Source organism: Triticum urartu, chromosome 5A (genome assembly GCF_056163025.1).
Source record: "Triticum urartu cultivar PI428250 chromosome 5A, HENAU_Tu73, whole genome shotgun sequence".
Lineage (NCBI taxonomy): Eukaryota > Viridiplantae > Streptophyta > Magnoliopsida > Poales > Poaceae > Triticum > Triticum urartu.
The window spans coordinates 4,262,794-4,284,944 of record NC_141877.1 but is presented as its reverse complement, the minus strand read 5'-3'; the positions used below and the strand labels follow the sequence as shown (position 1 = coordinate 4,284,944).

At 49.7% G+C, this 22,151-nt stretch overlaps 1 protein-coding gene across 1 annotated transcript; it reads left to right on the top strand.

Moving 5' to 3' along the window:
* Positions 1–13,802: 13,802 nt before the first annotated feature.
* Positions 13,803–16,557, top strand: LOC125555564 (sugar transport protein MST8). The gene is made up of 4 exons (XM_048718472.2): positions 13,803–13,938; positions 14,029–14,351; positions 15,370–15,999; positions 16,096–16,557. Exons 1-4 carry the CDS (start codon positions 13,803–13,805, stop codon positions 16,555–16,557), a joined length of 1,551 nt encoding a protein of 516 aa, XP_048574429.2.
* Positions 16,558–22,151: the final 5,594 nt, after the last annotated feature.

The window sequence follows — 22,151 nt, the reverse complement described above, 5'->3', positions numbered from 1 at the left end:
TAAGCAGTATGACTTATATCGCCCACAACTCACTTGTGTTCTACTCGTGCATATGACATCTACGCATAAAACCTGGCTCGGATACCACTGTTGGGGAATGTAGTAATTTCAAAAAAATTCCTACGCACATGCAAGATCATGGTGATGCATAGCAACAAGAGGGGAGAGTGTTGTCCACGTACCCTCGTAGACCGAAAGCGGAAGCGTTAGCACAACGGGGTTGATGGAGTCGTACGTCTTCACGATCCGACCGATCAAGTACCGAACGTATGGCACCTCCGAGTTCAGCACACGTTCAGCCCGATGACGTCCCTCTAACTCCGATCCAGCTGAGTGTTGAGGGAGAGTTTCGTCAGCACAACGGCATGGTGACGATGATGATGTTCTACCGACGCAGGGCTTCGCCTCAGCACATCTACAGTATTATCGAGGTGGACTATGGCGGAGGGGGGGCACCGCACACGCCTAAAGGACCAAACGATCAATTATTGTGTCTCTAGGGTGCCCCCTGCCCCCGTATATAAAGGAGCAAGGGGGAGGTGCGGCTGGCCTAGAGGGGGCGCGCCAGGAGGAGTCCTACTCCCACCGGGAGTAGGACCCCCCCTTTCCTAGTTGGATTAGGACTTGGGGGGAAAGAGGAGGGAGAGAGGAAGGAAGGGGGCCGCCGCCCCCCTCTCCTTGTCCTATTCAGACTAGGGGGGAGGGGCACCGGCCCAGCCCTGGCCGCCTCTCCTCTTCTCCGCAAAGGCCCACTAAGGCCCATTAATCCCCGGGGGGTTTCGGTAACCCCTCCGGTACTCCGGTAAAATCCCGATTTCACCTGGAACACTTCCGATATCCAAACATAGGCTTCCAATATATCAATCGTCATGTCTCGACCATTTCGAGACTCCTCGTGATGTCCATGATCACATCCGGGTCTCCGAACAACCTTCGATACATCAAAACATATAAACTCATAATATAACTGTCATCGAAACGTTACGCGTGCGGACCCTACGGGTTCGAGAACTATGTAGACATGACCGAGACACGTCTCCGGTCAATAACCAATAGCGGAACCTGGATGCTCATATTGGCTCCCACATATTCTACGAAGATTGACGGTGTCCTGGACTAGGGGGTACTCACCACGTCGTCTCCCGATCTATTAGATTGGGGCGAGGACCCCCGTGGCCGTATACTCATGGGCTAGTTCGGACGGCTACCGCATACAAGGAAGATTCCACAAGACTTGACGATCAAGACAAGGACTTCCCCCCACCGGCGTATTCGGCTAGGACTCTTGTTATCCTAGGCCTCTGGTGCATTATATAAACCGAGGCCAGGCTAGTCGATAGATAGACAATACAATATACACAACAATCATACCCTAGGCTAGCTTCTAGGGTTTAGCCTCCTTGATCTCGTGATAGATCTACTCTTGTACTACCCATATCATCAATATTAATCAAGCAGGAGTAGGGTATTACCTCCATCAAGAGGGCCCGGACCTGGGTAAAAAACTTCGTGTCCCTTGTCTCCTGTTACCATCCGGCCTTGACGCACAGTTCGGGACCTCCTACCCGAGATCCGCCGGTTTTGACACCGACATTGGTGCTTTCATTGAGAGTTCCGCTGTGTGATCGACAAAAAGATCGATGGCTCGCCTACAGATCAACTGCGACTTCGGCGTCTTCGTCACCAGTTCGACCAAGAATTGCGCCCCGTGTTCGGATCACCATGTTCGGACGATGGCCTTCATCGAACATCAACTCCGATCTCTATCAAGATCACGGAGGAATTATCTATGGAGCTCGGGGGCTCAACGTCAACATTGCCCCCAAGCGACTGTGCTGTTTTTTTGGACAGCGAACTCGTATCTGCCGCCACCACCTCCTCGAGTATCGCTTTGACGATTGCTTTGGTGGGATTGTGCGGAATTGGGTCTACAACAATCCTGGAAAATTTCGTCGAGTTCCGATGGAGGAATCTCTGGCAATCCGCGATATACCGGAGCCCTGTCAAATCTGGACGGGAATCTGGACGAGTTTAGGGCGTGGTGTCCAGCTTCTAGCCCGGACGTCCTTTGGGAGATCCAACCGTTGATCGGCTGCGGAATTCCTATATCTACCACCTCTCAAAATTTCGGCTCGATCCGACCGTCCAAACTCCGGGAACCTTCCAATTAGTGCATCACTTTTCGGATTTATTTTCTGCGCGAAAACGAATCCGACCCAAGTTCATCTTTTTTATGAACGGGATTTCGGACATCCCTTTTGAAGGAAGTTTTGTATGGGGTATTGTGTTTTGTTTCTGAACACATCCCACTAAATTTAAAATCTTTTGAAGATGATCTTCCATATCATGCTGGTGTCAAATCAGTCCGGTAATATTGCTGCACGGCTGCCGACCTGCGCTAGACACGTCGTCACTTTATTGAGCGAGCTCAACTTCTTTGGATCATCACCTCGGCAAGCTGAACAACAGTTCGGCATCGCAAAGGATAAATCATCATCAACATCGCCGCCCCACGGATTATACGGAGCGGGCATACCGGCATCGCCGCACGGTTGCTTCATCAAGCCGGCATCGACCACGTGACGACCTGCATCGACAGGGCCGTACTATTGCTTCTTCAAGCTGGTGTCCATCACGCCGACCTACTTCGACTCATCGGCTGACGTCGAGGCTTCGACATCTCGGCTGGACCGGGGGCTTCGCCATCTCTTCATCAACCTACTCCGGACACTTCGGCGTCACTAGCCTACCAGCTCCGTCACGTTAGCTGGGTCGAGGGCTTTGCCTCGGCGAGTCAACCTTTACCAGCATTACCATGCCATCGTTTTATCGCCCATCAGGCAATGGGTGTGTGGAGCGAGTCCCAATTTTGGGAATCACCTTCCTTCGGATTGCTACAACAAATAAACCAGGTGCTATTAATCCCAGTATTTTTTGCTTGTTTGGGTTCATTTTTCCCAAGAAATTATTAATCTGGTTTGTCCATGATATGTACACAGGTCTATCAAATGGTGACCGCATTAACGACGGTCGCGTGGTGGTTCGATCAGTTTCCGTACATAGTCCGGCGAACGCCGCATCCGGAGCTCGGACCGACCTGGTAATTCAGGCTTTGCCACGCCTCTACTACATCACGCCGACGCCCTGCATCGACATTGACTTCGGCGCCAGGCCATATTTCTTCTATTCCTCACTTTGCATAAATTATTTATTATGCAACATTTTTTTAATTATCATTATTACTATTATCTCCGGTTTGCACTATTTTTTGTGCACAGGAAAATGATTCGGGGACTTCGGCGTCACTCTGCCAGTCTGCATTGACCGTGCTATGTCACCACTTCGGCGTGTCGAGCTCTCCGCTCCGCCACCTCGGGACCGGCTTGGGGGATGGAACCTTGTCCCGCATCAAGCTCGGACCGCGTCATCAATACCGAACACATTAACCAGCTAAGTCGCTTTCATGCTCAAAGCTTTAATTTCTAACTTGTGCTCGGTTCGACCAAGCATTATACTTTTTAGAAAAAAGTTGCTTGTAAAAAATTTTCTTGTCCAAACTTTGTTTGTGACGCATAAATTCAAATACCCCGTTTATTTGGGGGCTTCCTTTATGAAGCTTTTTCCTGTTGCATATGATTATACTTGTACGGCTTCGTTCCTTGTTCGTGTATTACGCCACAATATGCACCATATTGACTTAAGCGATTTGCAAACTGGGTTGCCTCGCTCCTGTGTTTACCCCTACGTTCCCAATTGTTCGGCTAGGGAGTAAAGGGAGCACCTCTGCGATTGTCACGATCGGGTCAACCGAGCCGAACCTCAGACTGGGTGAAGCCGAAAGCTAGCGCTCTTATAGTTTTCAATGATGGTCGGCACACAATGGAACTCATGAGTACAAAAAATCTATTGCACAAGTCTCATAATAACAATGAGCACCGAAGAAAGGTATCGGTGGGGATACTATTTTCTTCGAAGATGCTTCTTACACTTCACGGTAATATAGCATAAGTTCCCTGAGCGCGCTTTATCGGTTACAGCCTTATGGCCTGATTGTCTGGTTATTGGAAACACCATCGATATTCTCGACCGATGGAGTACATAACACTTTTCGGTCCTTGACCGAAGAGGGAGAAGCTGACGGTCGGTTAAGACGCATTTAAAGTTCGGTTGAACATATATATGATATAAGTACTTCGGTACATGCAATCATTCTTCTACCCAAGTCACTTGGGGGCTCTTAAGTTTATTTGAGCCGTTTTATAATAAGTGTTCTTCTTCTTAGTCGTTGCAAAGTTTTATTATTATTTATCACTCCTTTTTTCGACACGAGTGTGCGGTCACTAGCCGGGGAGCCTAATTTCTCTCTCAAAGCCGCTAGAGTTTAGTTTGCTAAACTGGCCTAATGAGAAGTACTCCGTCCTCGGGATAGGAGGTTGAAGCCGTAGGCTGACCCGCTCGAAGTCTTGAGATAGGATGTGTCATGTTAAAGGACGACAGAAGCACTTCTTTTTTCTAAGACCAATTTTCGGATTGGCACCGAACACTTGATCTTGTTCGGACGTCATGTTTTTACTGACGTTTCTTGGTTTTCCAAGCTTTTTGGCACTTTTAAACTATTTGTGCTTTTCCAGCATTAGTCTCGCAGTGCAACGTCGGACACCTTTAGGGATTCGGCAAAACATTCTCAGATATTGCTATATATGCATCGGTTTCGAATTGTGTCTTCAGTTAATAGTTGGGTTGCCCGGCTCCTGCACTTGCTTCCTACGTTCCGTTTTCTTCGGCTAGGCGTTCAAAGGGAGAACCACTGCGATTGTGCTTCCAGATCACATGGTTAAGCACCTTAGTGGAGAAAGCCGAAAACTGATTGTCAGAATAAGCGTAAACTGGTCAGCGATCCGATGACTATGACGGGCCATTCATAACATTGGCCGAAGTGTTTACGGCTTGACCTCGACTGTCGCCGAACACTACCGGGGGCTATTAACTGGCCTCCCAAACTAAATCCTCGATATTTTGCTCTTACATTCGAGCTGAGGTTTCATGATCATGCTTAGCATGACAACCCAAAGAAAGGAACCGATAGCGGGACTATTTTCTTTGGAATACATTTCTTCTATTAAACAGTAATATAACATATCTCTCTGCGTACCTTTGTTTATAAAACCGTGTGGCCAGATTGCCTTGTTTGTCGTAAATCTTTGCCCTCATAAAGGCTTTATAAAGTAGGACAAACACTCCTCGGCTACTGGCCAAGGAGGTGGAAGCCGATGGTCGGTCAACAAAGTTTTGTACAATGCGGATCCGAGCATTAATGACGTAAAGTACTTGGATACATAGAGTCATTACACATAATTTGTGATTTTACTATGGATATTGATCCTTAATTCGGCCACCCGTGCCCGCATCAAGGCTCGGGGGCTACTGGGCTTCGGCTTATTATTTACAAATATTAAAGGGGCACATCGAACCCCTGATCTGGTGTTGCCACCCGACCAGTGTCTCGGGGGCTACTGCATTGCTTGTCCAATGCAGAAAATTTTATGTGCAATATAGTTTCCGAGGAGATTTTGATCCTCAGGTTGGTTGGCCGCACCCAACCTGAGTCTTGAGGACTGAGCACGCCGCTTTTGTGTCCCGAAGTATTCTGCCGAGTTAGGACTTGATCCTCAGGCCGATTTTAGGCACGAACCGGGACCAATGACTGTGATCCAGGAGCGAGGCTCATTGGTCCTGGTTCGTGCCTAGAACCGGGATAAATGGGTCCACATAAACCGGGAAAATGCCTCCTGAGGCCCGGCCGGGCCCCTGGGCGCATGAACCGGGACGTATGCCCCCCATGGGTCCTGGTCCATGACTGAACCAGGACTAATGTGCTTGGCAGGCTCGAACCAAAGCCCTGTTTTCTACTAGTGCCTCTTCCATGGAGCAAGACACCATTTCTTGGCACCTAGAGCCAAATGGCGTGTGTCATGGTTCTAAGCCTGACAGTGATGTAGGGGGGTACGTATGGAGAGGTAGGATCTTAGCTGTGGAGAAGTTGTAAGCACACAAGGTTTACGAGTTCAGGCCCTTCTCGGAGGAGGTAATAGCCCTACGTCTCGGAGCCCGGAGGCGATCGACTGGATTATGCGTGTATGAGTTACAGAGGTGCGAACCCTTGTCTTGGAGGGGGGGTGGCTTATATAGAGTGCGCCAGGCCCCCGGCCAGCCCACGTTACCAAGGGTTCAATGTTCATTAAGGCGAGGCGTTACTGGTAACGCTAGTAATAAAGTGCTATGATGACCATAAAAAGCTATTTAATGACCGACCGTTAGCGTGCGGAGTGACTTTAGGTCTCCTGGCCGTCGAGTGGTTGGATCTTGGTCGAGTGATTGCTTCTTGGTCGAGTGTCTTCGAGTCTGTCGAGTGTCTTCGAGTACTGGACTGCAGTCTCTAGGTGGATCTTCTTGGACTGATGGCGAGTGGATGTGTTCCAAAAACACATTGCTGGGGATAGCTTCTCTCTTGGAGCCTATCTTTGCCAAATCATCAGCCGCTTGATTTTTCAGTCGGGGGATGTGATGAAGCTCTAACCCCTCGAATTTCTTCTCTAACTTTCTCACTGCATTGCAATAACCAGTCATAGCTAGACTTCCGACGTCCCACTCCTTCATCACCTGATTAACCACCAAATCTGAGTGGCCATAGACCATGAGGCGACGGACGCCGAGTGAAATGGCCATACGCAACCCATACAAAAGTGCTTCATATTCTGCTTCATTATTGGAGGAATTGAAGTGAATCTGGAGAACATATCTGAGCTTATCTCCTCAGGGGGAAACCAATACTATCCCAGCACCGGAACCATTCAGCATCTTAGATCCATCGAAGAACATGGTCCAGTGCTCCGAGTGAACTTGAGTCGGAAGTTGCTGTTCAATCCACTCGGCGACGAAATCTGCAATTGCTTGGGACTTGATAGCTTTCTTTGCCTCAAACTTGATATCTAGGGGAAGGAGTTCAATCGTCCATTTGGCCACTCGACCAGTTGCATCTCTATTGTGCAAGATCTCTGACAATGGAGCGTCGCTGACGACTGTAATGGAATGATCAGAGAAGTAGTGGACAACTTTCTTTGTAGTCATGTAAATCCCATATACGAGCTTCTGATAATGAGGGTATCTTTGCTTCGATGGGGTCAAGACTTCAGAAATATAATATACTGGGCGCTGAACTTTGAAGGCCTTTCCTTCTTCTTCCCGCTCGACCGTAAGTACTGTACTGACAACTTGTCATGTGGCTGCAATGTAAAGCAGTAAAGGCTCCTTGCTGATTGGGGCAGCAAGCACCGGCTGGGTGGAGAGCAGACTTTGAGCTCTGCAAATGCTGCATGTGCTTCCGGAGTCCACTCGAACTTGTCAGACTTCTTCATCAGTCGGTAAAGAGGCAATGCCTTTTCACCGAGACGAGAGATGAATCGACTCAAAGCGGCCAAGCAACCTGTAAGCTTCTGGACGTCATGCACACGCACAGGACGCTTCATCCGGAGTATAGTACCAATTTTTTCAGGATTGGCGTCGATTCCCCGTTCGGAAATGAGAAAACCGAGTAGCTTTCCGCCTAGAACTCCGAATGTGCACTTTGATGGATTGAGATTGATATCATACCTCCTGAGGTTGGCAAAGGTTTCAGCAAGGTCAGTCAGCAGGTCGGAACCCTTCCGTGACTTAACCACAATATCATCCATGTATGCCTCCACATTCCGAGTGATTTGGGTGAGTAAACACTTCCGAATCATCCTCATGAACGTGGCTCCGGCATTCTTGAGGCCGAATGGCATGGTAACATAGCAGAAGCACCCGAATGGGGTGATGAAAGCTGTTTTAATCTCATCAGGTCCATATAGACGGATCTGATGGTACCCGGAATAGGCGTCTAGAAAAGACAGTCGCTCACATCCCGCAGTCGAGTCGACTATCTGGTCGATGCGGGGGAGAGGAAAATGATCTTTCGGGCAGGCCCGATTGATATGTTTAAAGTCAATGCACATGCGAAGTGACTTATCCTTCTTGGGAACCATGACAACATTGGCGAGCCACTCAGAGTGGTAGATTTCTCGGATAAACTCCGCCGCTAAAAGCCGAGCTACCCCTTCGCCAATAGCCTTTCTCTTCTGGACAGCGGACCGTCGGAGATGTTCCTTGACAGGTTTTACTTTTGAGTCGACTCTTAGGCGGTGCTCAGCCAGCTCCCTGGGAACACTCGGCATGTCAGAGGGCTTCCATGCAAAGATGTCCCAGTTCTCACGGAGGAACTGGATGAGCGCTTCTTCCTATTTGGAGTCGAGCGTCGTTGAGACGTGAGTCGGAGCAGCATTGGGATCGGTCGGGTGAATCTGAACTGGCTTCATTTCACCGGACGACTGAAAAGCTGATTCTGAAGCAGGCTTCTTGGCTCGTAGTAACTCACTCGGATCAGCAGTCTTCTGGTACTCTTGCAGCTCGACCACTGCCATCTGAGCATCAGCAATCTTTGAGCCTTTCTGAAAACACTCTTCTGCTTTCTTCCGATTGCCTGTAATGGTGATCACACCTTTGGGACCAGGCATCTTCAATTTGAGATACACATAACACGGTCGGGCCATGAAGCGTGCATAAGCCGGCCTGCCCAAAATAGCGTGATAGGCACTCTGGAAGTCTACAACTTCAAATGTCAACTTCTCTTTCCGGTAATTCTTGGAATCACCAAAAACCACATCAAGGGCAATCTGGCCGAGTGATTCAGCCTTCTTCCCAGGAATGACTCCATGGAAACTCATGTTGCTGGCGCTGAGTCTGGACATCGGAATGCCCATCCCTTTCAATGTCTCTGCATACAATATGTTCAAACCACTGCCACCATCCATTAGGACTTTGGTCAGTCGAGTGCCTTCAACCACTGGGTCGACCACCAGAGCTTGCCTCCCAGGGGTGGCAATATGCGTTGGGTGATCGGACTGGTCGAACGTGATGGCAGTTTGGGACCATTTCAGATAATTTGGTGTCGCTGGAGCAACCATATTCACCTCTCGATTGATGACTTTCAGTCGACTTTTGCTCTCAACATCAGCAAAAATCACCAAGGTGGAATTGACTTGAGGGTATCCGTCGTCACTATCCTCTTTGTCCTCGACTCTATCCGACTCCTTTTCCTTACCCTTGGGTTGCTTACCCTGGAACTGTTGGATCAAGAGTCGACACTGTCGAGTGGTATGTTTCGGGTAAATGAAATTACCCTCTTCATCTTTCTTCGTGTGGACGAGACATGGCAAGTCCAACACATCATTTCCATCCTGGTCTTTAACCTTTTTGGGGTTCCAAGGCCCTTTAGGTTTCCCTTTAAACTTTCCCTGAGTTACGGCCAAGGCTTCCCCGGGAGCAGCTGGCTCGGCTTTCCGCTTCTGTTTCCGATTGGAATTCCCTCTGGTTTCTTGGGCGACTGACTTCAGCTTGGCGCTCCGGAGTCGATCCTCATCTTCACCATTAGCGTACTTGGTGGCAATCTCCATCATCCGATTCAGGGACATCTCTCCGGTTCGACCGAATTTCAAGCTCAGTTCTCTGTACTTGACGCCCTCCTTGAAAGCACAAACCGCTTGGTGGTCAGGCACATTCTCCATCGAGTGATGTAACGTGATCCACCTCTGGATGTAATCCCTCAAAATTTCATTTGGTTTCTGTACACAAGACCGCAGTTCCGTCAGCCCTGCTGGTCGCTTGCACGTGCCTTCGAATGTGGTGACGAACACTCGAGAGATATCCTCCCAAGTGTAAATGCTGCTAGGCGCCAACTGGTTCAGCCACGCTCTGGCCGAGCCCTCTAACATGAGAGGCAGGTGCTTCATGGCCACTTCATCATTGCCGCCGCCGATCTGGATGGTCACTCGGTAATCTTCAAGCCAAGTATCGGGCTTGGACTCGCCAGTGAACTTACTGACTCCAGTCGCCAACCTGAAGTTGGGAGGAATCACAGCGGCCCTGATGGCTCGACTAAAGCACTCTGGCCCCGATACATGCACTCTGCTGTTGGTAGGGGCATCTCTGCCATGACCTTCTCGGTGAGCCTTGTTCCGGTCGACCAAACCTTGGACGAGAATGGATCTCGCGTCAAAGCCTGGCCCTCTGGGGTTGACTGAAACCCTTCGCCCACCACTATGAGTGCGCCTGTCATCCTGTTGGCGAGGCACATACGACCCGCTCCTCGGGGGAGGCGTGGGCACTCGACGCCGACCGTCATGACCGACTCGATGTTCATACTGTTCATGGTTCCCATACTGGTCACGCCGGTCCCCTCGTCCCTCACGCTTCGGGGGCGATCTCGGGCTGTGAGCCGACTGGACTGTGTCCGCGGCAACGGATCTGCTGTGAATCCTGTTCCGCGACTGAGAAACAGCGGAATTCTGATCTCCTGCTGCCCGGAGCAATGCTCTGATCTGCAGCAAGCCTCTGCCAGCCTCCGACTGGGAAGGCTGAATCGACTCTGCTATGCGGGCTGCAGCTGCTAAATTCTGAATCGGAGTTCGATATACCTGCGGGGGCGAGAAAAGCTGACGTCGACTGGATTTGGGAACCCGTTGTCGCGCCCGCTCGTCGAGTGCTCGCTGGAGGTTTTCCAATCGAGCACGCTCGGCCAAATTTGCCAGGCGCGCGTCCTCCAAGGCGCGAGCCTCGGGGGTTTCTCCAATGATAGGAGTGTGCAGTGCATCCATGTTCCGGCGGCGAAGTTCTTTCCTCTGCAGCGACGTGAGAGGCTCAGGAAGATATTCCTCATGGGGACGCGACGGGTCGCCTCCGCCCGTGCCTCCGTCGGTGCGGGGAAAACCGGGAGGACTGGGTGGTCCATCGGCCATCAGAACCTCCGCCGCCGAATCGCTGCTGCCGCACTCGGATGCGGTCTCTGCGGAGCCAGTCGACAGATCGGACAGGCGGTAGAGGGATTCGTCGGGCTCGATCGCCGCGACTTGAGGGATGGCCGACTGACGGGCCACCGCGTGTCTCACCCACCGCTGAAGTCTCGACCGATCGGAGCGCTTGCGCCGGCGGGAAACGGGGAGGGAGGACAGCACAGGAGCCTACTAGTAAGGGGTCGACGGTTGCCGCAGGAGAATGCCGCGGACGCACGCGCGAAAGTGCGTTGCCCCGCGGACAGGGAGTGCGTCCACGTCGAGTGGAGCCTCCTGAAGCCAGGCGGAGTCGTCGGCGATGAACGTGAGCGTGCCGAGACGGATCTCGCGGCCCTCCACCAAAACTCCATTGAAAACCATGATGATTCGGGTCGGAAAAGATCGCAACTCCTCCAACAAAACGCTAAAACACCGGCCCCAAGGTGGGCACCAACTGTCGTGGTTCTAAGCCTGACAGTGATGTAGGGGGGTACGTATGGAGAGGCGGGATCTTAGCTGTGGAGAAGTTGTAAGCACGCAAGGTTTACGAGTTCAGGCCCTTCTCGAGGAAGTAATAGCCCTACGTCTCGGAGCCCGGAGGCGGTCGACTGGATTATGCGTGTATGAGTTAGAGAGGTGCGAACCCTTGTCTCGGAGGGGGGTGGCTTATATAGAGTGCGCCAGGCCCCCGGCCAGCCCATGTTACCAAGGGTTCAATGTTCATTAAGGCGAGGCGTTACTGGTAACGCTAGTAATAAAGTGCTATCATGACCATAAAAAACTATTTAATGACCGACCGTTAGCGTGCGGAGTGACTTTAGGTCTCCTGGTCGTCGAGTGGTTGGATCTTGGTCGAGTGATTGCTTCTTGGTCGAGTGTCTTCGAGTTTGTCGAGTGTCTTCGAGTCTGTCGAGTGGAACACCTTCAAGTCGATTGAAAGGTGATTTCTTCTAGAGATGTCCTCGGATAGGGTAGGTAGGACAGGTCCATGACCCTACCCTAGGTACATAGCTTCATCAGCGTGTTTTCAATGAAATCCCTATATCAGGCGATTTTGGTCACTCCCAGACCGGAGGAACTAAACTTATTGTGGGAGATCAAACTGCCGCTGAAGATTCGTATCTTACTTTGGAAATGGGTTCGTGGCCGCCTACCTTTGGGTACGAAAGTGCTTAAACACAACGGCCCTAGTGATGGGCTATGCCCCTTATGCGACGTACCAGAGGACTTCAACCACATATTCTTCTTATGCCCAGCAGCTATTTTCCTGTGGAGTTGTTTTCGGGATGTGGTGGGAGGCATTTGGTGCCATGACAATCTCCCGGAGATGTTCCGGGAGGTACTTAGCTTCACATGCGCGATGCGCCCTTTCCTTTGGGTAGCGATGGGGGCCCTTGCATGGACCTTATAGAATGTTCGCAATAAACTTGTGATTGAGCTTGTGATTCCATTACGTGCGACTGATGCAATCTACAAAATTTGTGGCTTCTTGCAGCTATGAAGACTGCTTAACAAGCGGCACGGTCGAAACAACATCGACTTGATCATCGCAGGCCTTCGTTCCACTGCTGGATCCATCGCTCCACCGCCTCCTCCTCCCCCATCCGGATTAGTTAGCATCCTTTTATTCAGGGGCGTTGTGTTGTTCCCCAGCAAGACTTATTTTGAACCTGTTGATCTTCTTCTTTTTCTTTCTTTGCTGTTGAACCTTGAACCTGGAACTTTTCTTGTGGATGGATGTTGGTGCAGTTGTTTTTATAATATAAAGTGAGGGAAACCCATTTTCGTCAAATTGCGGCAAGTCAAAATATATTGCCATGGAAACTTAAAATATGTCGCCATGTGAACTCAAATTTTGTTTCCATGGCAAATTAAATTATTTATTGCCATTGCAAAGAACATACAATATTTTGCCATGGTGACTTCAAATATGTTGCCAAGTTAAGTCAATTTCTCTTGCCATGTCAAATTAAATTATGTCGCTCCATGGAAAAAACCATAATGTGTTGCCATGGTAGCTCCATAATTTTGGAACAACAACATGCCCATTTTTTTTTTTGCAAAATCTTATTATATGCCATGGTAGCGGACCATTGCAATTTTATTTTTTCTGTAGGTACTTTGGTTTTTGTAGTGGATCATGTGACAAACAAAATAGCACAGAGATAAGGGTTCGCGCTGGGAAGCGTTCGTTCTGGGAACCCTTCAAATCTGACGTTCGCTCGGTACAGGTTCCCAGATCGAACGCTTTAGTTCGATCGATGGATCGCTCCCAGGAACGACGTTCGGTCTGCATGCAATGCAAGCCTCCTGATAAAATTTGTAGCAAAGTTCTTTCATATTTCTGACGAAGTGCAGACCCATTATTCAGAAATTTCTTCACTATTGCAAAAACAAATGTGTTTCTAAAGTATCCAAGACTGGTCTTGTTCTAAAAGGCTTGACGCCATGAGTTCAAATATGTAAAAAGTTTCAAAAACGCAATTTTGGTTTTAAAAATATGAACCATCTAAATTGTCAAAAGAAAATGAAAATGTGTTTAGATCGGCATGCAGCCTGCTCGTGTACGGGTATATCCTCCCGATCAGGCCACACCCAACGGTGCGGTTTAGTGGCCGTTTCTCATTGAATATATCCCCCCGATCGCCACGTACTGCTGTTGAGCCGATGCAGTTTTTTTTCCATACCATGCGTGCGTGCGTATATCCGTCCACCGTCTGATTTAATCCTCATCTTATCTACCGTCAAAAAGATAATCCTCATCTTATCCATTGAGATTAGTATCCAAGGACTCCTAACTATATATATATATATACACGAGCCAAACCAGCCTGCCCTTCAATAAACGACGTGCGACTTGATTACCACTGATCTGAAGCTAGGTTCTAGAGAGAAGTTATGGCCATCAGCGGGGCTATGCCGAAATCCGACGGCGACAAAAATTACCCCGGAAATATGACGGTGTTCGTCTTCCTCGCGTGCCTCGTTGCCTCGTCCGGCGGTCTCATCTTCGGCTACGATATCGGCATTTCGGGTAAGTCAATTCCACTCCACTATCCATCCGTCAGTCACATGTCACGGGCGTATAGATTAACCTAAGTTCAATCTTTTGATCGTGTGCTAGGCGGCGTGACGTCTATGGATCCATTTTTGATCCGCTTCTTCCCGTCGGTGTACGCCAAGGAGCAGGAGGTGGTGGACACGAACCAGTACTGCAAATTCGACAGCGTGCTGCTCACCCTCTTCACCTCGTCGCTCTACCTCGCGGCCCTCGTCGCCTCCCTCTTCGCGTCCATCATCACCCGGAAGCTCGGCCGCAGAGCCACCATGCTCGGCGGCGGCGTCGTCTTCCTCGTCGGCGCCGTCCTTAACGGCTTCGCCATGAACATAGCCATGCTCATCATCGGTCGGATCCTCCTCGGCATCGGCGTCGGGTTCAGCAACCAGGTACGTGCGTGCTTGATCTGTTGTTGAGGTAATGTTGCTTCGTTAGTCCGTTATAGGTAGACTAGTCCGTGCATCCGTGGGTGCGTGATCGATTCAAGTTAGAATGGTTCGTCGATTGATTCATAGGTCGACGGATTGTACAGTTTACTACTAGCTAGCTAGACCGATCGAACTGATTTATTTCTTCCGGCGACTCGATCGGCGCGTACGTTACGTGCGTAGCGCTAGATACGCGTGCATGCATGCATGCATGCATGCGTGCAGATTGGCCCGAGTAATTTGCAAGCCAAGTCGATAGTTTCTTTTATTAACGGACTAGTTTTATTTTGAGTCCTGCTAGTTCGTTTGCATATATCTCTCATCTGATAGTTGGTTGCCCGATTGAATTTTTTTTCTTTAGAAAATAATAAAGAGGATTGCATTAGATGCGTAATATGTTGATCGAGATGATAATAGTAGCCAGAGGATTGCATGCATGCGTGGGTCGATCGGATCGGAAGGAATTTATTTATCTTGCAGGTAGATTAGATCGGATAGATTTGGACGTGCATGCTGGCCGGATACTCGCTACTTAGTTTGTTAGTAAGTTGGTGTGCATGGATCTAGTTTGTTGAACAGAAATCCTATTCTTAATAACTCCATGCCTGCCCAATGAGATAATCCTATTCTTGGTTTGCTAGTATTTTGTCCCATTTTTACGCATTTGCGGCCGCTGGCCGGTCGGTGTTTTTTTTTATGTATGCATGGTTTTGGAATCTTTGGCGGTCCATTGTTTAGATTTCTACGATCACGCGTAAAAATTCAAGCGGAACTATCTTCGTTATGTTGTGGAGCATTATTATTCTTCAAGAGGAACTATGTTTATATAATATTGTAAAAAAAAGTGTCATTATTACATTACATAGTATAAATCTCTGTTATACGTATATGTGGACACCGGTAGATTTTGTCATGGCTGTCGTTATACTACATGTTGTTCACATGCATGCATGTTTGTCTGTTGTTGATGGATGTGCAGGCTGTTCCACTATACCTATCTGAGATGGCGCCGGCCAAGATGCGGGGCATGCTCAACATCAGCTTCCAGCTCATGATCACTGTCGGGATCCTCGCCGCCAACCTCATCAACTACTTCACCGCCAAGATCTCCGGCGGCTGGGGCTGGCGCATCAGCCTGGGCCTCGCCGCCGTGCCCGCCATCATCATGGCCGGCGGCTCCCTCTTCCTCCCCGACACGCCCAACTCCCTAGTCGCCCGCGGCAAGGAGGAGGAAGCGCGTGCCATGCTCCGACGCATCCGGGGCACCCACGACATCGGCCTCGAGTATGACGACCTCGTGGCCGCCAGCAAGGCTTCCAAGGCCATCGAGAACCCGTGGAAGACGCTCCTCGAGCGCCGGTACCGGCCGCAGCTCGCCATGGCAATCCTCATCCCCACGCTGCAGCAGCTCACCGGCATCAACGTCGTCATGTTCTATGCCCCTGTGCTGTTCAAGACCATCGGCTTCGGCGGCACCGCCTCGCTCATGTCCTCCGTCATCAGCGGTGGCGTCAACATGCTCGCCACCTTCGTCTCCATTGCCACAGTTGACCGCCTTGGCCGCCGCAAGCTACTCCTCGAAGGCGGCTGCCAGATGATCCTTGCCCAGGTACACTCACTTATACACAAGTAGCGTACATACACGTAGCTACAATTCATTGATGAACTTGACATGACACAATTTAATTATATGAATGACTTGCAGTTTGTGCTCGGGACGCTGATCTGGATCAAGTTCGGCACAGACGGCGTGGCCACCATCTCGAGGTCCTACGCCATCGGCGTCGTGTTCTGCATCTGCGTCTTCGTGTCGGCCTTCGCGTGGTCGTGGGGCCCGCTGGGGTGGCTGGTGCCGAGTGAGATCTTCCCGTTGGAGATCCGGTCGGCGGCGCAGAGCATGGTGGTGGTCTGCAACATGGCCTTCACCTTCATCATCGCGCAGATCTTCCTCATGATGCTCTGCCGCCTCAAGTTCGGCCTCTTCTACTTCTTCGGCGCCTGCGAGCTCCTCATGACCTCCTTCGTCTACTTCTTCCTCCCCGAGACCAAGGGCATCCCCATCGAGGAGATGGACCGGATCTGGGCCACACATTGGTACTGGAAGCGCTTCGTCGAGGGCAATGGCGGACGCCGCAATGTCCAGTTGTCATCATCCAACGCCGTATGACCAACATCGATCGACTAGCTTGGTCCCATCATAGTTTTGGTTTATCTCCTTTAGCTAGCTAGAGCCCTCTTGGCTAGAGAGTAGAGACTGTTATTTATCATAGAGTTAATTAATTAGTTTTGGGAAAACTCAGTTAATTACGTGGATTAGTGCTGATGCGTAGCTGGAGAGATGACTCGACATTGTACTACTGCTGCCCTCATTCACATTGAGATTGAAGAGCATCGATTTAGCACGTACAAATCCATGCAGCAAAATTGTTCCATCGGACGCAGGAAATTATATGACCTTCTCTTTTTTTTTTCAAGTACATGCAAGAGCATTGCATGTCTTTTCCATTAAGAAGAATAAGGAGGAGGTTTTAGTGCAAGGATCATTATAGGGAAAAAAAATTACATGAGACCAGGTCTCACGGTTAATAGGTGAGACCCATCCTGATGGATGACACGTTGCATTCATAAATCACAAAGCATCTAATCTTTCTCCCCCCCTGATTTTAAGTGGGGGATGGGGGATGCTTTGTGATTTGTAAATGTCATATGTCATCCATCAAGATGGGTCTCGCGTGAGACCTATTCTCGTAGAATTATTTTCCTCATTACAGAGGCGAAGCCACCATGTAGGAGCGTAGCTCGCGGCGCATTTTGGTGGATTTGAAAGGGTAAAGACATGCTAGTGACGTCTGAAGTTACAGTTTGGAGAAGAGGACATGTTACAGTGTTTCTTTCATGTTTCTTACAGTAGCACACAGAACGATGTACAGTAGTAGTTCTCTAGCAGAAACACACCACACCAATCAAGATCAAATCAAAAAGTCGAAAAGCACTGAACAGAAACAGTACGCCAGCAGTTTCTTTGTAGCACACCACACCAATCAAGATGAAAGAACAGAAAAATAGTGAACTGAAACACGCGTGTACTACGATTTAAACATCACCAGTGGCGTTGTTAGGCGTGGCAGCGGCGGGTGCGGCCTCTGGCCGGCTGACGACCCCGAGGTGGGTGAGCAACGCCCACAGCAGCGTTATCAGCTCGCCGCCCCGCGCAATGGCCTCGGCATGAGCGTCGACGTTGTCCGAAGGGGCGGCGTAGAGGATCATCTCAGACCAGAAGTCAGTGAGGACCTCCCAGGCCGCCTCTTCGCCTTCCACCGCCGCCAGCTCCACCAGCTTCTTGCCGAGCTCCGCGCCATTCTTGAGCACGTAGTGCGCCTCTTCAGACTCGGCGTTCAGCGCCTGGACCAGCGCTTCGGGATTCGACGCCGCCGCCCTTGCGCCGCCGGCTGCCGCTATTGCGCGCTTGCCTTTCTTCTGGACGGCCTTGTACAAGCTCTTGCACCACTCGTTGTCGTCGGGGAGTAGCTCGGGGGTGTAGATCACCAAGTAAGCGCAATAGCACGACAAGTGCGTGGCAACGATTTTATGAGCAGAGTCAGCCTGCTGCGGCGGCTCTGATCTCCTCACTTCCATGATGCTTGTTGCAATGTGGGCCACGAGCATGGTATCAGCTACACCTTTGACGCCATTGGATGCCGATAGGGGGTTGTTGCTGCCGGTCTGCAGATATAGCCTTGTGCACAGGGATGCCACGCCATTGCTTCGGTTCTTCCAATTGGGGTTCTTCAGTGGCTTGAGGACTGCGGTCTTCACCGCTGTTGGCACCTTCTTCCTGTCAAGCAGTGGGACGAGGCGTCGGAGAAGAGCCACTGGAGTTGTGGTTGGGTAGAGCGCCAATACTGAGCATTGGTTCATTTTGCCCACCCAATGATTTAGCAGCTTGCATTTTCTGCGCAGCACAAGACCAAGTAACTTTTTCTTCCAAGGTGATTGCTGCCAAGAAGAAGCATGCCTAACATAGCGGCAGATCAGGGATACTTTAGTCCAGTTAGAACAGATGTAACAAGCAATCTCCCGCACCTCAGCAAGCACAACTAGCGCCGAGAGTAAAAACAGAGGTACACAATATCGAAGAAAAGACTTCCATATTCTATCCGGTTTGAAGAACTGAAGAAAATACTTGCATATTCTTTCTGGTACGAAGGATGGCAATTCATGTAACAGTGCATCTGCCCCTGACGTGGACATCCATACCGCAAAATCAGAGAAGTTATCGACGCGTTTGGTTGGGTGGAAAAGTCGCGGCTTCCCAAACCAGCGCTTTCTGAAACGGCATCCAGCGTTTGGTACGCATACTACGTATTAGGTATCCGTGTCTTCCGATACATCAATTCACAAAACCGAAAACGGCCGGAGCGAAGGTGATTCGAAAAACGGGGTCGGATGCTCGAACCAAACTAGACGTGTATTCGGTAGAAAACCATTGAAAACCAGGGCTTTCCGATAGCAGAACGAATCCGTTACCTGAGTGCAAACCAAACACGTCGTATGCTCAATAGATATAATAAGCTCCAACCCATGGTTAGGAGTGAAATAGATAAGCTCAAAATGGGCAGCCAACAGCTTGAATATGAGGTCGGGAGAGATGAATAATAATAATCATGAAGGAAAGAAAGCTCATGTGCAATCATCCCAAGTGCTCTTTCATCGCCAACATCTTGGAGCAACACGTGTGGCAATAAGTTATGGGAGTTGGTGAAACCGATCTCAGCAATTGGATGCCTTGTAAATCGACATCTTTGTTAGGAATTAATCATGTTTAATTAATGGGATAATCTCCTTCTGTAACAAACGTGCGGTTAGTACTCCTTCCGTTTTTATTTAGTTCGCATATTAGCTTTGATCAAAGTCAAGCTTTACAAACTTTGACCAAGTTTATATACAAAAATATTAAAATATGCAATAACAAATCAACAATATTAGATTTATTATTAAATGTACTTTCACATCGTATAGATTTATTATGATAAATGTCTATATTATTTTCTATAAACTTGGTCAAACTTTATAAAAGTTTGACTTCAGTCAACTCTAATATACAGAGTAAATAAAATGGGAGGGAGTACGTGCTAACCGTCGCGTCCCTCTCTCCCGCCTGTTGCAAGGAACACGTCGTTCCGGATGCATCCCTTCGGGGCATATAAATTGCAAGGACATCATCATCAGTAATAGAGAGATGGTTACTATTCATTCGTTTTGTTTTCTATCACGTCGCTCTCCGCTGAGAAAAACAACGCCGCAACAACAGATGGACCAAGGGGAAACACAAAGCATGTGTGTCCGACGACGGCGGCGCGGCAAGACGCTAGGCGCCATTGAGGACTGCAGGCCGCGAGGCAACAGGCCAAGCCACTGCCGACTGCGGGCGCGGACAGCGCGGCTGCTCGAAAGCGCTCACGTCGACAACACGGCCTCGGCATCATGGCGACGAGGCGTGGGACAGTGGCGTGCCCCGACACACACCGGCGTGTGTCCCGGCGACGACTCTCCGAGTCAAGGCGCTGGCGACTGTGAATAGACGGCACTAAGCGCGGCTTCCTGTGGCAAGGCCAAGCCCGGCGAAAGGCGCGGCACCAGGCGCGCGTCCGGAGGCAAACGGACGAGATTCTGAAAGGGCCTCCGGCGTGGCATCGACCTCTCGTCGGCTGCAGTTGCAGAAAATCAGGAACAGGGGAACCGCACAGGATGAAAGGGAAGGAAAGCGAACCTTATCTCTTTGGAGATTCTCAGTTCAGCCCTCATATTATATGCTAATATAATCCTGTATGAGTTTATGGTGTCTTTTCGATCGTCCACAGGTCAATGGATATCTGCAGTTTAGCAATTTGGCTTGCCGCATTTCACAATGAAGCCATCAGGCTCATACGATATGTTTCTGTAGCCTTCATACTTTTTTTTTTGAAAAATCAACCCGGGGGGGGGGGGGGGGGGGGGAGCTCCCCACCTGAATATATTTCTCATTTTGTAACCCAACACTTGTCTGATTACAAAGGTGAATTACATAAGTACGTATAATCGTGAAAAGAAGTAGGAACGCCATGAGAGGGCGGCCTGTTTATAATCCGGTTTTCTCATCCGGTGCGTCCAAAGCATCAAGTCATCCAGGATTCGCTTCAAGGTGGAGATACTGTGGTGGTTTTGTTGCTTGAATGTCATAGCATTTCTTGCATCCCAGATCTTCCATAAGATAATGAGGAGGACGGAGTGCCATATCGTTGCATCCACCTGGGCGGGTAGACGGCAATCCCATAGATCATCAATGGAAGTGGAGGGTGAGAGTCCAATCCTTTGCCAAATTCGCTGAGCGAGCGGGCAGTCGATGAAGATGTGTGAGCTGGTCTCGCCGTCGAAACCACATCGTGGACAAAGGGAGTCTATGACGGTGTGCTTTCGGAGGAGGTTGCTTTTGGAGTTAAGACGTCCACGGAACAGGAGCCATGCAAAGATCTTTACGCGGTTGGGGACGCATGAAGACCAAATGGCAATTGCATGCGTATCATCCTCATTTTCGCCCATGATCAGCTGGTAGGCGGCCCGCGTGGAGAAGCGCGTGCCACCGTTAAGGAAGCGCTGGTCCGGCCCTGGCGATACCTGGAAATCCTGCAAGAGAGACAACAACGAGCACATCTCGGAAGCAGCATTATTTGTTAGGCGGTTCCGTAGGATTGATTCTAAATCGTTGTTCAAAACAGCGGCCACACGAGCGAGAGGCGAGGTGGTATGCGAATATAGGCAGGGAAATAGAGTAGCAAGCAATTGTTGGTGAAGCCAGGTGTCTAGCCAAAAGTAGGTGTTGGTGCCCGAGTTTGTAAGAACAAAGGTTATTGCGTGCAGAGCTGGGAGTTGCTGGTTTATTGTGTGGCAGAGGAAAGAGTGGCTGTTATGTGGAGCGACGAGGGCATTTGGGTGTTGCATGCTGATCCATTCTAACCAAGGGTTTTGTTCTGGGAGTAGTGCTTTGACAGCAAATTTCATTAGTAGACAGTTATTCTGAACATGCAGATTTTTGAGGCCCAAGCCACCAAACTTTTTTGGTTTACAAACATTTTTCCAGGCAACTAAGCATTGAGCACCGGTGCACGTTTCTTCCGCAGCCCAAAAGAAAGCCCGACAGATAGAGTCTAGGGTTTTTAGAACACTTTTGGGAATGAGGAAGACGGACATGAAGTATACCAGGATGGAATCTAGGACGACAGACAACAAAATGAGTCTGTCTCCCTTGGAGAGAAGTTTAGCTCGCCAGCCCGTCAGAAATTTTCGGCATCGTTCAATAATGGGTAGAAAGGCGTTAGGCGGGAGGCGTGTAGGGGCCAGGGGTAGACCTAGGTAGATTTGGGGGAAGGTTGAGGTGGTGCATAGTAGAGTCGCGGCAATTGAGTCCGCAAGTGTGGGGCAAACATGCATCGGCACGAATGTGGTTTTTGTGAAGTTTATCGTGAGGCCAGTAGCCAAGGCAAAGTTGTGGAGAATGCTTTTGAGTTGTAGGGCTGCGTCATTGGATGCCTTTGCGATAATAAGTGTGTCATCAGCATATTGTAGGACTATCGGTGGTAGATGTGTGAACAGGGGATGTGTGAGGTGTAGAGGGTCGCAGTCCTGATTGATCATTTGTTGGAGGAGGTCAGCCACGATGATGAAAAGATAGGGTGATATAGGGTCTCCTTGTCTAAGTCCGTTCTTGCAGTTTATCCAGTTTCC